The 14,694-nt window shown below is 44.0% G+C and overlaps 1 protein-coding gene across 1 annotated transcript in view; it reads right to left on the bottom strand.

The window, feature by feature from the left end:
- Positions 1-13,872, bottom strand: part of LOC128689986 (cholinesterase 1-like) — a 154,755-nt gene extending 140,883 nt beyond the window's left edge. Inside the window, exon 1 of the mRNA XM_070088678.1 lies at positions 13,708-13,872. Within this exon, the coding sequence (XP_069944779.1) occupies positions 13,708-13,824 (117 nt within the window). The 5' untranslated portion in view covers positions 13,825-13,872. The remainder of the gene's footprint in view (positions 1-13,707) is intronic.
- Between the last annotated feature and the right edge of the window lie 822 nt (positions 13,873-14,694).

Here is a 14,694-nt window from a genome sequence, read left to right on the forward strand (position 1 = left end):
CATAAAAATGTGTGTGTGTGGTGTGGGGATTTACGAGCTAATGTGTTAGGTTAGGTTTGTGTGTGTGTGTGTGTGTGTGTGTGTGTGTGTGTGTGTGTGTGTGTGTGTGTGTGTGTGTGTGTGTGTGTGTGTGTGCATGTGTATGTATATGTGTGTGTGTATGTATGTATATGCGTGTGTGTATGAGTGTGTATGTGTGTTTATGTGTATGTGTATGTATATGTGTGTAAGTGTATGTGTATGTGTATGTGTATGTGTGTGTATGTGTGTGTGTGCGTATGGGTGTGTATGTGTGTGCTCGTGTGCATGCTACTCTTTTAAAGATTATAAAAAAAATTCAAAATCAATTCCTTATTAATATACACTAATATATACTATATAATATTTACTGTGTACACTTGTGTTTGTGAGTGTGTGTTTACTAGCTTGTCGTACTTTGAAAAAGAGGGGTTTGTCACGTTAACACACTATTGTTATTGTTCTTGGTTCACCGGTACTCTCCAGGCCTGGTTCTTTGTTGTTCTTGGTTCACCAGTACTCTCCAGGCCTGGATCTTTGTTGTTCTTGGTTCACCGGTACTCTCCCGGCCCGGATCTTTGTTGTTCTTGGTTCACCGGTACTCTCCCTGCCCGGATCTTTGTTGTTCTTGGTTCACCGGTACTCTCCCTGCCCGGATCTTTGTTGTTCTTGGTTCACCGGTACTCTCCCGGCCCGGATCTTGGCACACTAGGCTACGTTACTTTTTGAAGATTATAGGATTATTTCTCACTCAATTCCTTATTAATATATACTAATATTTATTATATTAATAATTACTGGTGAACACGTGTGTTTGTATGTACGTACTCGTTTACTAACTTGTCGCTGTCAGGGGGGGGGTCACTAGGCTACACAACTCTTCTGAAGATATTTAGATAATTTACTAAATATTATCAGGGTTACCACGATCTATCTCCTGGCACTGAATGTTAGGGAGAGAGTGATGGTACAGCATACAACCAGCAGGGCAAGACACTGAGACTAACCATAATTAATCACACATAGGCAAGTGATGTCGTCTGCACAACAATGGAGGTTCCTGCTGGTGGCTGCTATCAACTCCTTCACTTTTGTAACTCCTTCAGGAACTTTATCATGCATTCAAGTTTTTATTTTATTTTTATTTTAAGACTTGGTATTCACTCTTTTTTCTTTAGTACAGTATTATGGTTATAACAAATCTGATGATATTAACTACATTCACAACATCAATAGCTGGGGATTGACTAATTTTTTCTTACTTTCAGTATTTACTTAATCACTCGTTTATGACCTTATCACTACACTGCTGCTATAACCCACCAATATCTGTATTTGTTAATATTTCAGATCACACCGTTAACCCAATTAATTGTTTGTATATTTTGTGTCAACACTGCGGCCAGCAGCCTGATCAGCTGACTGCTACCCTCCCTCACTCAACATTCATTAAAATTTAAATTGTAAAATTCTTGATCTTATCACATTATTCGCACTCTTGAAGCTGTTACACTCTTGTAGGTATGTTCACTGATTCACTCACGTACGATGACCGCTAATAATATCTTTTGACAGCCACTAGATCGCTAAATCCTGGGAGCACTATTTTGCGGTACTGCTTCACGTGTGTGTGTACTCACCTAGTTGTACTCACCTAGTTGAGGTTGCAGGGGTCGAGTCCAAGCTCCTGGCCCCGCCTCTTCACTGGTCGCTACTAGGTCACTCTCCCTGAACCATGAGCTTTATCGTACCTCTGCTTAAAGCTATGTATGGATCCTGTCTCCACTACATCGCTTCCCAAACTATTCCACTTCCTGACTACTCTGTGGCTGAAGAAATACTTCCTAACATCCCTTTGATTCATCTGTGTCTTCAGCTTCCAACTGTGTCCCCGTGTTGCTGTGTCCAGTCTCTGGAACATCCTGTCTTTGTCCACCTTGTCAATTCCTCTCAGTATTTTGTAAGTCGTTTACATGTCCCCCCTATCTCTCCTGTCCTCCAGTGTCGTCAGGTTGATTTCCCTTAACCTCTCCTCATAGGACATACCTCTTAACTCTGGGACCAGTCTTGTTGCAAACCTTTGCACTTTCTCTAGTTTCTTTACATGATTGGCTAGGTGTGGGTTCCAAACTGGTGCCGCATACTCCAATATGGGCCTAACGTACACGGTGTACAGGGTCCTGAACGATTCCTTATTAATATGTCGGAATGCTGTTCTGAGGTTTGCCAGGCGCCCATATGCTGCAGCAGTTATTTGGTTGATGTGCGCTTCAGGAGATGTGCCTGGTGTTATACTCACCCCAAGATCTTTTTCTTGAGTGAGGTTTGTAGTCTCTGGCCCCCTAGACTGTACTCCGTCTGCGGTCTTCTTTGCCCTTCCCCAATCTTCATGACTTTGCACTTGGTGGGGTTGAACTCCAGGAGCCAATTGCTGGACCAGGTCTGCAGCCTATCCAGATCCCTTTGTAGTTCTGCCTGGTCTTCGATCGAATAAATTCATCTCATCAACTTCAAGTCATCTGCAAACAGGGACACTTCGGAGTCTATTCCTTCCGTTATGTAGTTCACAAATACCAGGAACAGCACTGGTCCTAGGACTGACCCCTGTGGGACCCCGCTGGTCACAGGTGCCCACTCTGACACCTCGCTGCTGTCTTCCTGACAAGTATTCCCTGATCCATTGTAATGCCTTCCCTGTTATCCCTACTTGGTTCTCCAGTTTTTGCACTAATCTCTTGTGTGGAACTTTGTCAAATGCCTTCTTTCAGTCCAAGAAAATACAATCTGCCCACCCCTCTCTCTCTTGTCTTACTGCTGTCACCATGTCATAGAACTCCAGTAGGTTTGTGACACAGGATTTCCCGTTCCTGAAACCATGTTGGCTGCTGTTGATGAGATCATTCCTTTCTAGGTGTTCCACCACTCTTCTCCTGATAATCTTCTCCATGACTTTGCATGTCAGTGACACTGGTCTGTAGTTTAGTGCTTCATGTCTATCTCCTTTTTTAAAGATTGGGACTACATTTGCTGTCTTCCATGCCTCAGGCAATCTCCCTGTTTCGATAGATGTATTGAATATTGTTGTTAGAGGTACACACAGCGCCTCTGCTCCCTCTCTCAGAACCCATGGAGAGATGTTATCTGGCCCCATTGCCTTTGAGGTATCTAGCTCAATCAGAAGCGTCTTCACTTCTTCCTCGGTTGTGTGTACTGTGTCCAGCACTTGGTGGTGTGCCCCACCTCTCCATCTTTCTGGAGCCCCTCCTGTCTCCTCTGTGAACACTTCTTTAAATCTCTTGTTGAGTTCCTCACATACTTCACGGTCATTTCTTGTTGTCTCTTCTCCTTCCTTCCTTAGCCAGATTACCTGGTCCTTGACTGTTGTTTTCCTCCTCATGTGGCTGTATAACAGCTTCGGGTCAAATTTGGCTTTCGCTGCTATGTCATTTTCATATTGTCGTTGGGCCTCCTTTCTTATCTGTGCATATTCATTTCTGGCTCTACGACTGCTCTACTTATTCTTCTGGGTCCTTTGCCTTCTATATTTCTTCTATTCCCTAGCAAACTTGGTTTTCGCCTCCCTGCACCTTTGGGTGAACCATGGGCTCATCCTGGCTTTTTCATTAATCCTGTTACCCTCGGGCACAAACCTCTCCTCAGCCTCCTTGCACATTGTTGCTACATATTCCATCATCTCATTAATTGGCTTCCCTGCTAGTTCTCTGTCCCACTGAACCCCGTTCAGGAAGTTCGTCATTCCCGTGTAGTCCCCTTTCTTGTAGTTTGGCTTCATTCGTCCTGGCCTTCCTGCTTCCCCCTCCACTTGTAGCTCTACTGTGTATTCGAAGCTTAATTAAAACCACATGATCGCTGGCCCCAAGGGGCCTTTCATATGTGATGTCCTCAATATCTGCACTACTCAAGGTGAATACTAGGTCCAGTCTTGCTGGTTCATCCTCTCCTCTCTCTCTTGTAGTGTCCCTTACGTGTTGGTACATGAAGTTTCCCAGTACCACCTCCATCATCATAGCCCTGCATGTGTCTTGGCCCCCATGTGGCTCCAAGTTCTCCCAATCGATCTCCTTGTGGTTAAAGTCACCCATGATCAGGAGCTTTGCCCTGCATGCATGAGCTCTTCTGGCCACTGCTGCCAGTGTGTCAACCATCGCTCTATTGCTCTCGTCATACTCTTGCCTTGGCCTCCTCCTGTTCTGTGGTAGGTTATACACCCCTACAATTACCACCTTGGGACCTCCAGAGTGAAGTGTTCCCTCAATGTAATCGCTTGCTTCTCCGCTGTCTCCTCGCTCCAGCTCATCAAAATTCCATCGTTTTTTGATCAACAGTGCCACTCCTCCACCCCCCCCTGTTACCTCTGTCTTTCCTCAGGATCTGGTACCCCGTTGGAAAGATGGCATTTGTTATCATACCTGTTAGCATGGTTTCTGTGAGAGCTATGGTGTCCGGTGATGCCTCTCTGACTCTTCCGTGCCACTCCTCCCACTTATTTGTTATTCCATCAGTGTTTGTGTACCATACCTTCAGTTTCCTTTCCAACACTGTGGTTTGGGGGGCCTGTGAGCGTGGGAGACCTTGTAGCATACAATGGGATTCTATAGCTGGGTGTTGGGTGGAAGCTGCGAGTGTGGATAGTATTTTGTGTTGGGATGGTGTTCTGAGGATAGGTCTGTGTGTGCTTGCCCTTGCTGCTCTATTCTGCTCTGATTGACCTCTGCTGGTTCCATCCTTGTCTCCTTTCCTAGCTCCTTTCGCTTTTTTGTCCTCTCCCTCAGCTGTTCTCGCTCTGTTTGTGTTCTGTCTCTGTTCAGGAACACCCTCCAAGTATTTCAACCGTGGTTTCTTCTGGAGGATCCTGTTCCACACTGTTTCTGTCCTGAGAATCAGCTTGATTGGTCTTTTTCTCCCCTTCAAGTACCCGTCTATTCTCTGAAAATTTACAATCTCGTCCATGTCTTCTTCACCTATTTCCGTGATGATGTTCTCAATCTCCTTTCTTTCTGCCTGCTGTCTTTTAGTGTGTGTCCTTTCCTCTCTCTCCTGAAGCCCGTGGATAAACACTGATTTTGCCCTTTCCTCCTCCCACTGCCTCTCCCTCTGTGACTCTGGTTCTTGTCTGTATGTGTCATTTTCTCCCTTGTTTTTTCCAGTGGCTCTTGGTAGCATTGTTGTGCCTTTGCATTTGACCAATCACCCTCTCCACCTGCACCCAGCTGCTCTCCCCTTTCACTCCTTGGCCCTTCTTGGCAGGTTGATATGGCCTTAGCATAATTCATATCTCCTTCCTTCCTGTTTGGCCTCTCAACTTCATATGCTGTGTCTTCTCTGGTCAATGCTCATGTAAATTGCTTCAGCCGGTTTACCTCATCTTCTAGGACCCTTATGCTAGTTACTGCAGTTTCGACTTATGCCTCCCAGTTCTTCTTCTCCTTCTCCAACATCTTTTCTAATTTCACAGAAAACTCTGTCTCCATTTTTTCAGAAAGCTCTCCTAATTTTCTCTCCCACTCTTGTTCCATCCTTTTCCACTGCTCCTTCATCCACTCCTCTCTACCAGAACCATTCTCATCTGATCCCTGGTTCCTGCGAGTCCCCAACAGTTTTTCTTGTTTTTTTTTCCTTCTTTTTTCCCCCTTCCCTTTTTTTTGGAAAGAGAAAAGAGTGAGAGACAGAGAGAGAGAGAAAGAAAGAGAGAGAATGGAAAAGTAGAAGAGAGAGAGAGAGAGAGAGAGAGAGAGAGAGAGAGAGAGAGAGAGAGAGAGAGAGAGAGAGAGAGAGAGAGAGAGAGAGAGAGAGAGAGAGGGAGAGGGAGAGAGAGAGAGTGAGAAGGGAAAAAGGGAAGAGAGAGAGATAAAGAGAGGGAAAGAGAGAGAAGGGAAAAGTAGAAGAGAGGGGGAGAGTGGGAAGGGAAAAGGGAAAAGGGAGGAGAGAGAGAGAGCGAGAGAGAGAGAGGGACAGAGAGAGAGAGAGAGAGAGAGAGAGAGAGAGAGAGAGAGAGAGAGAGAGAGGAGAGAGAGCAGAGAGAGAAGGGGCAAAGAGAGGGGAGAGAGAGGGGGAAAGAAAGCTAGCATCAGGTAGGGTAGGCTCCAAAACCTGGTGGTCCCTGGTCAAGGACAGACAAGGTTATCTGAGTGATGAACTCATTCCACCTCTAAATCGACAGGATGGGATCACCTCAACTAGTAGTCAAGAGAAGGCGGACCTTTTTGCTGACCACTTTGCTACCAAAATGTAAGTTCCTGATCCAGTAAGGGACCCTCCTTGGCTACCTGGAGTTTACCTGGAGAGAGTTCCGGGGGTCAACGCCCTCGCGGCCCGGTCTGTGACCAGGCCTCCTGGTGGATCAGAGCCTGATCAACCAGGCTGTTGCTACTGGCTGCACGCAAACCAACGTACGAGCCACAGCCCGGCTGATCAGGAACTGACTTTAGGTGCTTGTCCAGTGCCAGCTTGAAGACTGCCAGGGGTCTGTTGGTAATCCCCCTTATGTGTGCTGGGAGGCAGTTGAACAGTCTCGGGCCCCTGACACTTATTGTATGGTCTCTTAACGTGCTAGTGATACCCCTGCTTTTCATTGGGGGGATGGTGCATCGTCTGCCAAGTCTTTTGCTTTCGTAGTGAGTGATTTTCGTGTGCAAGTTCGGTACTAGTCCCTCTAGGATTTTCCAGGTGTATATAATCATGTATCTCTCCCTCCTGCGTTCCAGGGAATACAGGTTTAGGAACCTCAAGCGCTCCCAATAATTGAGGTGTTTTATCTCCGTTATGCACGCCGTGAAAGTTCTCTGTACATTTTCTAGGTCGGCAATTTCACCTGCCTTGAAAGGTGCTGTTAGTGTGCAGCAATATTCCAGCCTAGATAGAACAAGTGACCTGAAGAGTGTCATTATGGGCTTGGCCTCCCTAGTTTTGAAGGTTCTCATTATCCATCCTGTCATTTTTCTAGCAGATGCGATTGATACAATGTTATGGTCCTTGAAGGTGAGATCCTCCGACATGATCACTCCCAGGTCTTTGACGTTGATGTTTCGCTCTATTTTGTGGCCAGAATTTGTTTTGTACTCTGATGAAGATTTAATTTCCTCATGTTTACCATATCTGAGTAATTGAAATTTCTCATCGTTGAACTTCATATTGTTTTCTGCAGCCCACTGAAAGATTTGGTTGATGTCCGCCTGGAGCTTTGCAGTGTCTGCAATGGAAGACACTGTCATGCAGATTCGGGTGTCATCTGCAAAGGAAGACACGGTGCTGTGGCTGACATCCTTGTCTATGTCGGATATGAGGATGAGGAACAAGATGGGAGCGAGTACTGTGCCTTGTGGAACAGAGCTTTTCACAGTAGCTGCCTCGGACTTTACTCTGTTGACGACTACTCTCTGTGTTCTGTTAGTGAGGAAATTATAGATCCATCGACCGACTTTTCCTGTTATTCCTTTAGCACGCATTTTGTGCGCTATTACACCATGGTCACACTTGTCGAAGGCTTTTGCAAAGTCTGTATATATTACATCTGCATTCTTTTTGTCTTCTAGTGCATTTAGGACCTTGTCGTAGTGATCCAATAGTTGAGACAGACAGGAGCGACCTGTTCTAAACCCATGTTGCCCTGGGTTGTGTAACTGATGGGTTTCTAGATGGGTGGTGATCTTGCTTCTTAGGACCCTTTCAAAGATTTTTATGATATGGGATGTTAGTGCTATTGGTCTGTAGTTCTTTGCTGTTGCTTTACTGCCCCCTTTGTGGAGTGGGGCTATGTCTGTTGTTTTTAGTAACTGAGGGACGACCCCCGTGTCCATGCTCCCTCTCCATAGGATGGAAAAGGCTCGTGATGAACACAGAGTTCCATGAGTCTGGCCCTGGGGCAGAGTGCATGGGCATGTCATTTATCGCCTGTTCGAAGTCATTTGGCGTCAGGATAACATCGGATAGGCTTGTGTTAATCAAATTTTGTGGCTCTCTCATAAAAAATTCATTTTGATCTTCGACTCTCAGTCTGGTTAGCGGCTTGCTAAAAACTGAGTCATATTGGGACTTGAGTAGCTCACTCATTTCCTTGCTGTCATCTGTGTAGGACCCATCTTGTTTAAGTAGGGGCCCAATACTGGACGTTGTTCTCGATTTTGATTTGGCATAGGAGAAGAAATACTTTGGGTTTCTTTCGATTTCATTTATGGCTATTAGTTCTTCCCGCGATTCCTGACTCCTAAAGGATTCTTTTAGCTTAAGTTCGATGCTTGCTATTTCTCTGACCAGTGTCTCCCTACGCATTTCAGATATATTGACCTCTTTTAGCCGCTCTGTTATTCTTTTCCGTCGCCTGTAAAGGGAGCGCCTGTCTCTTTCTGTTTTACATCTACTCCTCCTTTTTCTTAGAGGAATAAGCCTTGTGCATACATCGAGTGCCACCGAGTTAATCTGTTCTAGGCATAAGTTGGGGTCTGTGTTGCTTAGTATATCTTCCCAGCTTATATCGGTTAGGACTTGATTTACTTGGTCCCACTTTATGTTTTTGTTATTGAAGTTGAATTTGGTGAATGCTCCCTCGTGATTAATCTCATTATGTCGGTCTGGGGCTCCGCGCATACATGACTGAACCTCAATTATGTTGTGATCTGAGTATATTGTTTTTGATATGGTGACATTTCTTATCAGATCATCATTGTTAGTGAAGATGAGGTCTAGTGTATTCTCCAGTCTAGTAGGCTCTATTATTTGCTGGTTTAAATTGAATTTTGTGCAGAGATTTAAAAGCTCGCGTGAGTGTGAGTTTTCATCAGAGCTGCCTCCTGGTGTTATTACTGCAACAATATTATTTGCTATATTCCTCCATTTTAGGTGCCTTAAGTTGAAATCCCCCAGGAGCAAGATGTTGGGTGCAGGAGCTGGAAGATTTTCCAGACAGTGGTCAATTTTTAACAGCTGTTCCTGGAATTGCTGGGATGTTGCATCCGGAGGCTTGTAGACTACCACAATGACTAGGTTTTGGTTCTCGACCTTTACTGCTAAAACTTCCACTACATCATTTGAGGCATTTAGCAGTTCTGTGCAAACAAGTGACTCTGCAATGTACAGGCCAACCCCCCCCCCCCTTTTGCCTGTTCACTCTGTCACATCTGTATAGGTTGTAACCTGGGATCCATATTTCGTTGTCCAAGTGATCCTTTATGTGGGTCTCAGTGAAAGCCGCGAACATTGCCTTTGCCTCTGTATCTGTTGGTTTGGAGTGGAGGCCATCGACTGTGGTTCCACTCCAGGAATGACTGCTACAAGCTACATGCTAGCTACAAGAAATGTGTCAAAACTGTCAGTGGTGACAATAAGGCAGGAGGAGGTGCATTTCCATCTTAAATCGCTTGACCAAGAAAAGGCTGTGGGCCCAGACAAGTTGAGCCCAAGATTGCTGAGAAGATGTGCAGACCAGCTAGCAGCACCTCTAACTCGCATCTTTCAAAACTCCTAGTACAGTGTAAATGGCCCTCTCTATGGAAAGAGGCAAATGTAGTCCCTGTTCTCAAAAAGAAGAGCAGAGCAGAAATCAGCAACTACAGACCAGTGTCACTCCTGTCAATCACTGGTAAGATCCTTGAGAGAATAATTCAAGACAAATGACAGAGTTTTTTGACTACCACTCACTACTTTGTGATCGTCAATATGGCTTCAGGAAAAGTTACTCTGCTGCTGATCTGATGTTAAACCTCTCCACTAAGTGGCACCAGTCACTGGATGAATCCAAAGTCAGCTGTGTCGTAGCACTGGACATTGCTGGCACTTTCGACCGGGTGTGGCACCAGGGCCTCTTAGCAAAACTTCAAGCACTGGGAATTGCAGGCTCTACACTATGTCTCCTCAGTGATTACCTTCATGGTAGATCTCTAAGTGTAGTTCTCAATGGAACGGAATCAGCAAGACATCCTATTGGGGCAAGTGTTCCACAAAGAAGCGTGCTGGGACCATTGTTATGGAATGTCTACTTCATCGACCTTCTTCATCTCATCCCAGAATCACATGCATATGCAGACGACTGTACACTGACATTCACTTATCCAAGAGAAGAAATGCCAGCTGCTCTAAGCTACATCAATCACCAGCTGAGAGCTATATCAGCTTGGGGAAATAGATGACAAGTAACATTTGCACCTGAGAAAACGCAAATGATGATCGTCTGTAGGCACCATAATGGTAATGCTGGTGCAGTAGTAAGGATAAATGGGAGGGTGTTGGCACCTTGAGAAGAAGTTGATATCCTTGGGGTGAAATTTGACTCCAAACTAACCATGAAGAACCATGTTATAAATCTTGCAAACAAGGCAGCCAGGAAGCTTACAGCACTTCGCCGTATCTCGCATCTGCTTGACAGTGGGGGTTGCAAGATTCTGTACGAGGCACAAGTACGCTCACACCTTGAGTATGCTCCACTTTCTTGGTTTCCCTGCTCCCCCTCTCATCTGCGACTGCTTGATAGAGTAGAGAACAGAGCAAGACGTCTCATCTCTCGCCTGGACCCATCGTGGATAGATCTGTCATTTCATCAGAGCCTTCAACATAGGAGGGATGTGGGTGGCCTTACTGTTATGTACAAGGCCAATATTGTCAAAGTGCCACACTTGGATCCACTTCGAGGACAGCGTGAAACAAGCTTTTATGCCACAAGAGGGGCAGAAAGCAGCAACTTCACTCTGGCTGTACCCTTCTCCAGAACATCACTCCATCTGAGATCATACATACCCAGGATGACTCGAGTATGGAACACATTCGTACAGCATAATGATGTAAACGAGATAAAGTCAGTTGATCAAATGAAAATGCTGGCCCACAGATGTCTCCAACTTCATACTGTTCCCTACTTGTATGTCTCATAACAATAAAAATGCTTTCAAATGAGCTGATGTACGTAACAGCTCTTAGCTTGCCAATAAAGTTAGGAATCCGAATCCTTAACCTGTAAATAGCTTGTCAATAAAGCTAGGGATCCTTAACCTTGTCAAACCCTGTGTAAAAAAAAAAAAAAAAAAGACAGGGGAGAAGGGGGAGATGGAAGAGAGGGGAGAGAGAGGGGAGAGAGAGGGGAGAGAGAGGGGAGAGATAGAGATGGGAAATGGGAGAGGGGAGAGATAATGAGAGGGGGAGAGATGTTAGAGGGCAAGAAACGTTAGAGGGGGAGAGGTGTCAGAGGGAAGAGATGTTAGAGGGGAGAGATGGGAGAGGGGAGAGAGAGACAGACAAAGAGAGAGATAGGTAGAGAGAGATAGGTAGAGAGAGAGATAGGTAGTGAGAGAGGTAGAGAGAGAGATAGGTAGAGAGAGGTAATGAGAGAGAGATATATGTAGAGAGGGAGAGAGATAGGTAGAGGTAGAGAGAGAGACAGGTATTGAGAGATAGAGATAGGTAGAGAGAGAGATAGGTTGAGAGAGGTAGAGAGATAGGTATTGAGAGAGAAAGAGAGGGGGGATAGTGGAATGTTAGAGAGAGGGATTTCAGGTCAGTTAACAGGAAGCTGTAAAATCCTGTGCATGCATGTGTGTGTGCGTGTGTACTACAGCTTTTACAAGTGCCTGATCGCTTGTTCCTGTGTGTGTGTGTGTGCCCCCTCTTCGGGCGACACACACACACACACACACACACACACACATACAACAGGCATAGTGTCTAATCGACATGTGCCTAGGGCAAAATGGTAACTAACATACCAGTAATTCTAAAACTACCGGTAGTAATTCTAACACTTATCATTCTCCTTATAGAACACAGAAAGTAACTAGGTTGTAAAATTTAGCTTGTCTCAGCTTCTAGGAGTGTCTGACATTACCCCTCGCTAGACTGCTCTCCTCCTCACACTCTCGTCAACACTATCTTCACCTTACCTATGCTATTTCTACTCTAATTCTGGTAATAGCTTGCAGAAGTGAGTGACCAGTATCTAACAGTGATGCAAGACCAGAATCCAGAACCCGACAACATGCAACCACAATAGGTGAGCAATACTTGCACTGGCAGCAGTGTGTGTGTGTGTGTGTGCGTGTGCGTGTGTGTGTGTGTATGTGTGTGTACTTACCTAGTTCACCTAGCTGAGGTTGCAGGGGTCGAGTCCGAGCTCCTGGCCCTGCCTCTTCACTGATCGCTAGTAGGTCACTCTCCCTGAACCTTGAGCTTTATCATACCTCTGCTTAAAGCTATGTATGGATCCTGCCTCCACTACATCGCTTCCCAAACTATTGCACTTACTGACTACTCTGTGGCTGAAGAAATACTTCCTTACATCCCTGTGATTCATCTGTGTCTTCAACTTCCAACTCTGTCCTCTTGTTGCTGTGTCCCATCTCTGGAACATCCTGTCTTTGTCCACCTTGTCAATTCCTCTCAGTATTTTGTATGTCGTTATAATGTCCCCCGTATCTCTCCTGTCCTCCAGTATCGTCAGGTTGATTTCCCTTAACCTCTCCTCGTAGGACATACCTCTTAGCTCTGGGACTAGTCTTGTTGCAAACCTTTGCACTTTCTCTAGTTTCTTTACGTGCTTGGCTAGGTGGGGGTTCCAAACTGGTCCCCATTCTCCAATATGGGCCTAACGTACACGGTGTACAGGGTACTGAACGATTCCTTATTAAGATGTCAGAATGCTGTTCTGAGGTTTGCTAGGCGCCTATATGCTGCAGCTGTGTGTGTGTGTGTGTGTGTGTGTGTGTGTGTGTGTGTGTGTGTGTGTGTGTGTGTGTGTGTGTGTGTGTGTGTGTGTGTGTGTGTGTGTGTGTGTGTGTGTGTGTGTGTGTGTGTGTGTGTGTGTGTGTGTGTGTGTGTGTGTGTGTGTGTGTGTGTGTGTGTGTGTGTGTGTGTGTGTGTGTGTGTGTGTGTGTGTGTGTGTGTGTGTGTGTGTGTGTGTGTGTGTGTGTGTAGCTTCATTTCTGGGAAAATACACAAATAACGTGCAAATAGAAGAGAGGAGCTTGCGACGACATTCCGGTCTGATATGAACCATTCACGATGTGGCATTAAGAGAAAAGAGTGTGGAAGTATATATACGAGTATGTAGGCGAGCGAAACAAGGGACGGGAACAAGAGAAGGAGAAGAGGAAAGTGGTGGTAGTGGTAGGTAGGTACTTGAAGTAGTAGTAGTAGAAATAGTGGTAGTAGTAAAGTGAGGAGAGTTGGCTCTGTGATAAGCTATCAAGTATCAATAATCTTACTAAACCCTCACGCTGTCCTGAGAGATATGCTGTGTGATAAGAAGCCACTTGAGAATGATAATTGTTGTCATTCAGATAGTGTATTTACCCTCACATATTAGATATTTCAAATTAATGTACCAATTTCTGATGTAATTCACACTTTTGACCCTTAATTAGGATATTCCAGGTTTTCCACGAAGCCGAAGCTTTGCACGGTCAGGCACGTTTTTCTCGACGTGACCAAAAAAAAAAAAAAAAAAAATCTTAAGGAGCTGAGCTCTGGAAAACTTTTTAAACATTTCATGACATGGCATGAAATCCCAAACTATACCAATAGTATGACACAAAATACATTAAATGCCATAATCTGAAATTTTTGTCTTTTTTTGATATCTGTTGTAACTTAGATTCTGCTATTAAATTAAGGGATAACATTTAATACTTTTTAAATCCACACCGGCAACATTAGTATATATTCATGAGTTCATATTTTATGACTACTCACCACAGGTGTGAAGACGTTGAGGTACAAGCAGTCCTCAGAGCCATGAAGCTTATTCGGAGGCAGCTTTACTCCCCGGCGTGCAAGTTTGTAAGGTACTTGAAGACATGGTTTAGGCATCTTCGTCCCGTCACTCACCCCCTCCCAAGGCTCAGCCGGCACTGGGTCCTACAGGAAGATAGGACTAACTTTCATTGTCCATGTAGATTCACTGGGCTCTTGTAATTAATTTTTGTAGTATAAAAGCATTTATACATTTAGTATCTTCTGAATAGGTCGTTATGTGTTCAACTAATGAGGGATGAGAATGTAAGCATTACAGAGCAGTTGGTTTACAGTTTGTTGCTTCTGCAAGCTTTCTTTTAAAGGAATGCCATCTCACCTTAAAGTGGGATATATATATATATATATATATATATATATATATATATATATATATATATATATATATATATATATATATATATATATATATATATATGTCGTGCCGAATAGGCAGAACTTGCGAACTTGACTTAAATAGCAACGCTCATCTTGCCATATAGGACAAGTGAAAATTTGTGTATGCAATAATTTCGCCAAAATCATTCTGAACCTAACGAAAAAAAATATATTTCACTGTGTTTGTTTAGTATTAAATTATTGTAAACAAATCTAAAATATATTTAGTTGGGTTAGGCTAAAATAAATTGTTCTTGTTATAAAAAGGTTAGGTACGTTTTCTAAGATTCTTTTGGTGCAAAATTAGAAATTTTTACATTAACATTAATGAAAAAAATATATCTTTAAACATATAAGGGAAAATTTTAGAAAGGACTTAATTTTAAATGAGTTCTTGCTAATTGACCAGTTTTACATATTCGGCACGACATATATATATATATATATATATATATATATATATATATATATATATATATATATATATATATATCTCTATATATATATATATATATATATATAAACACTGATCTCTGGATGAAAGAGACT

Source organism: Cherax quadricarinatus, chromosome 25 (genome assembly GCF_038502225.1).
Source record: "Cherax quadricarinatus isolate ZL_2023a chromosome 25, ASM3850222v1, whole genome shotgun sequence".
Lineage (NCBI taxonomy): Eukaryota > Metazoa > Arthropoda > Malacostraca > Decapoda > Parastacidae > Cherax > Cherax quadricarinatus.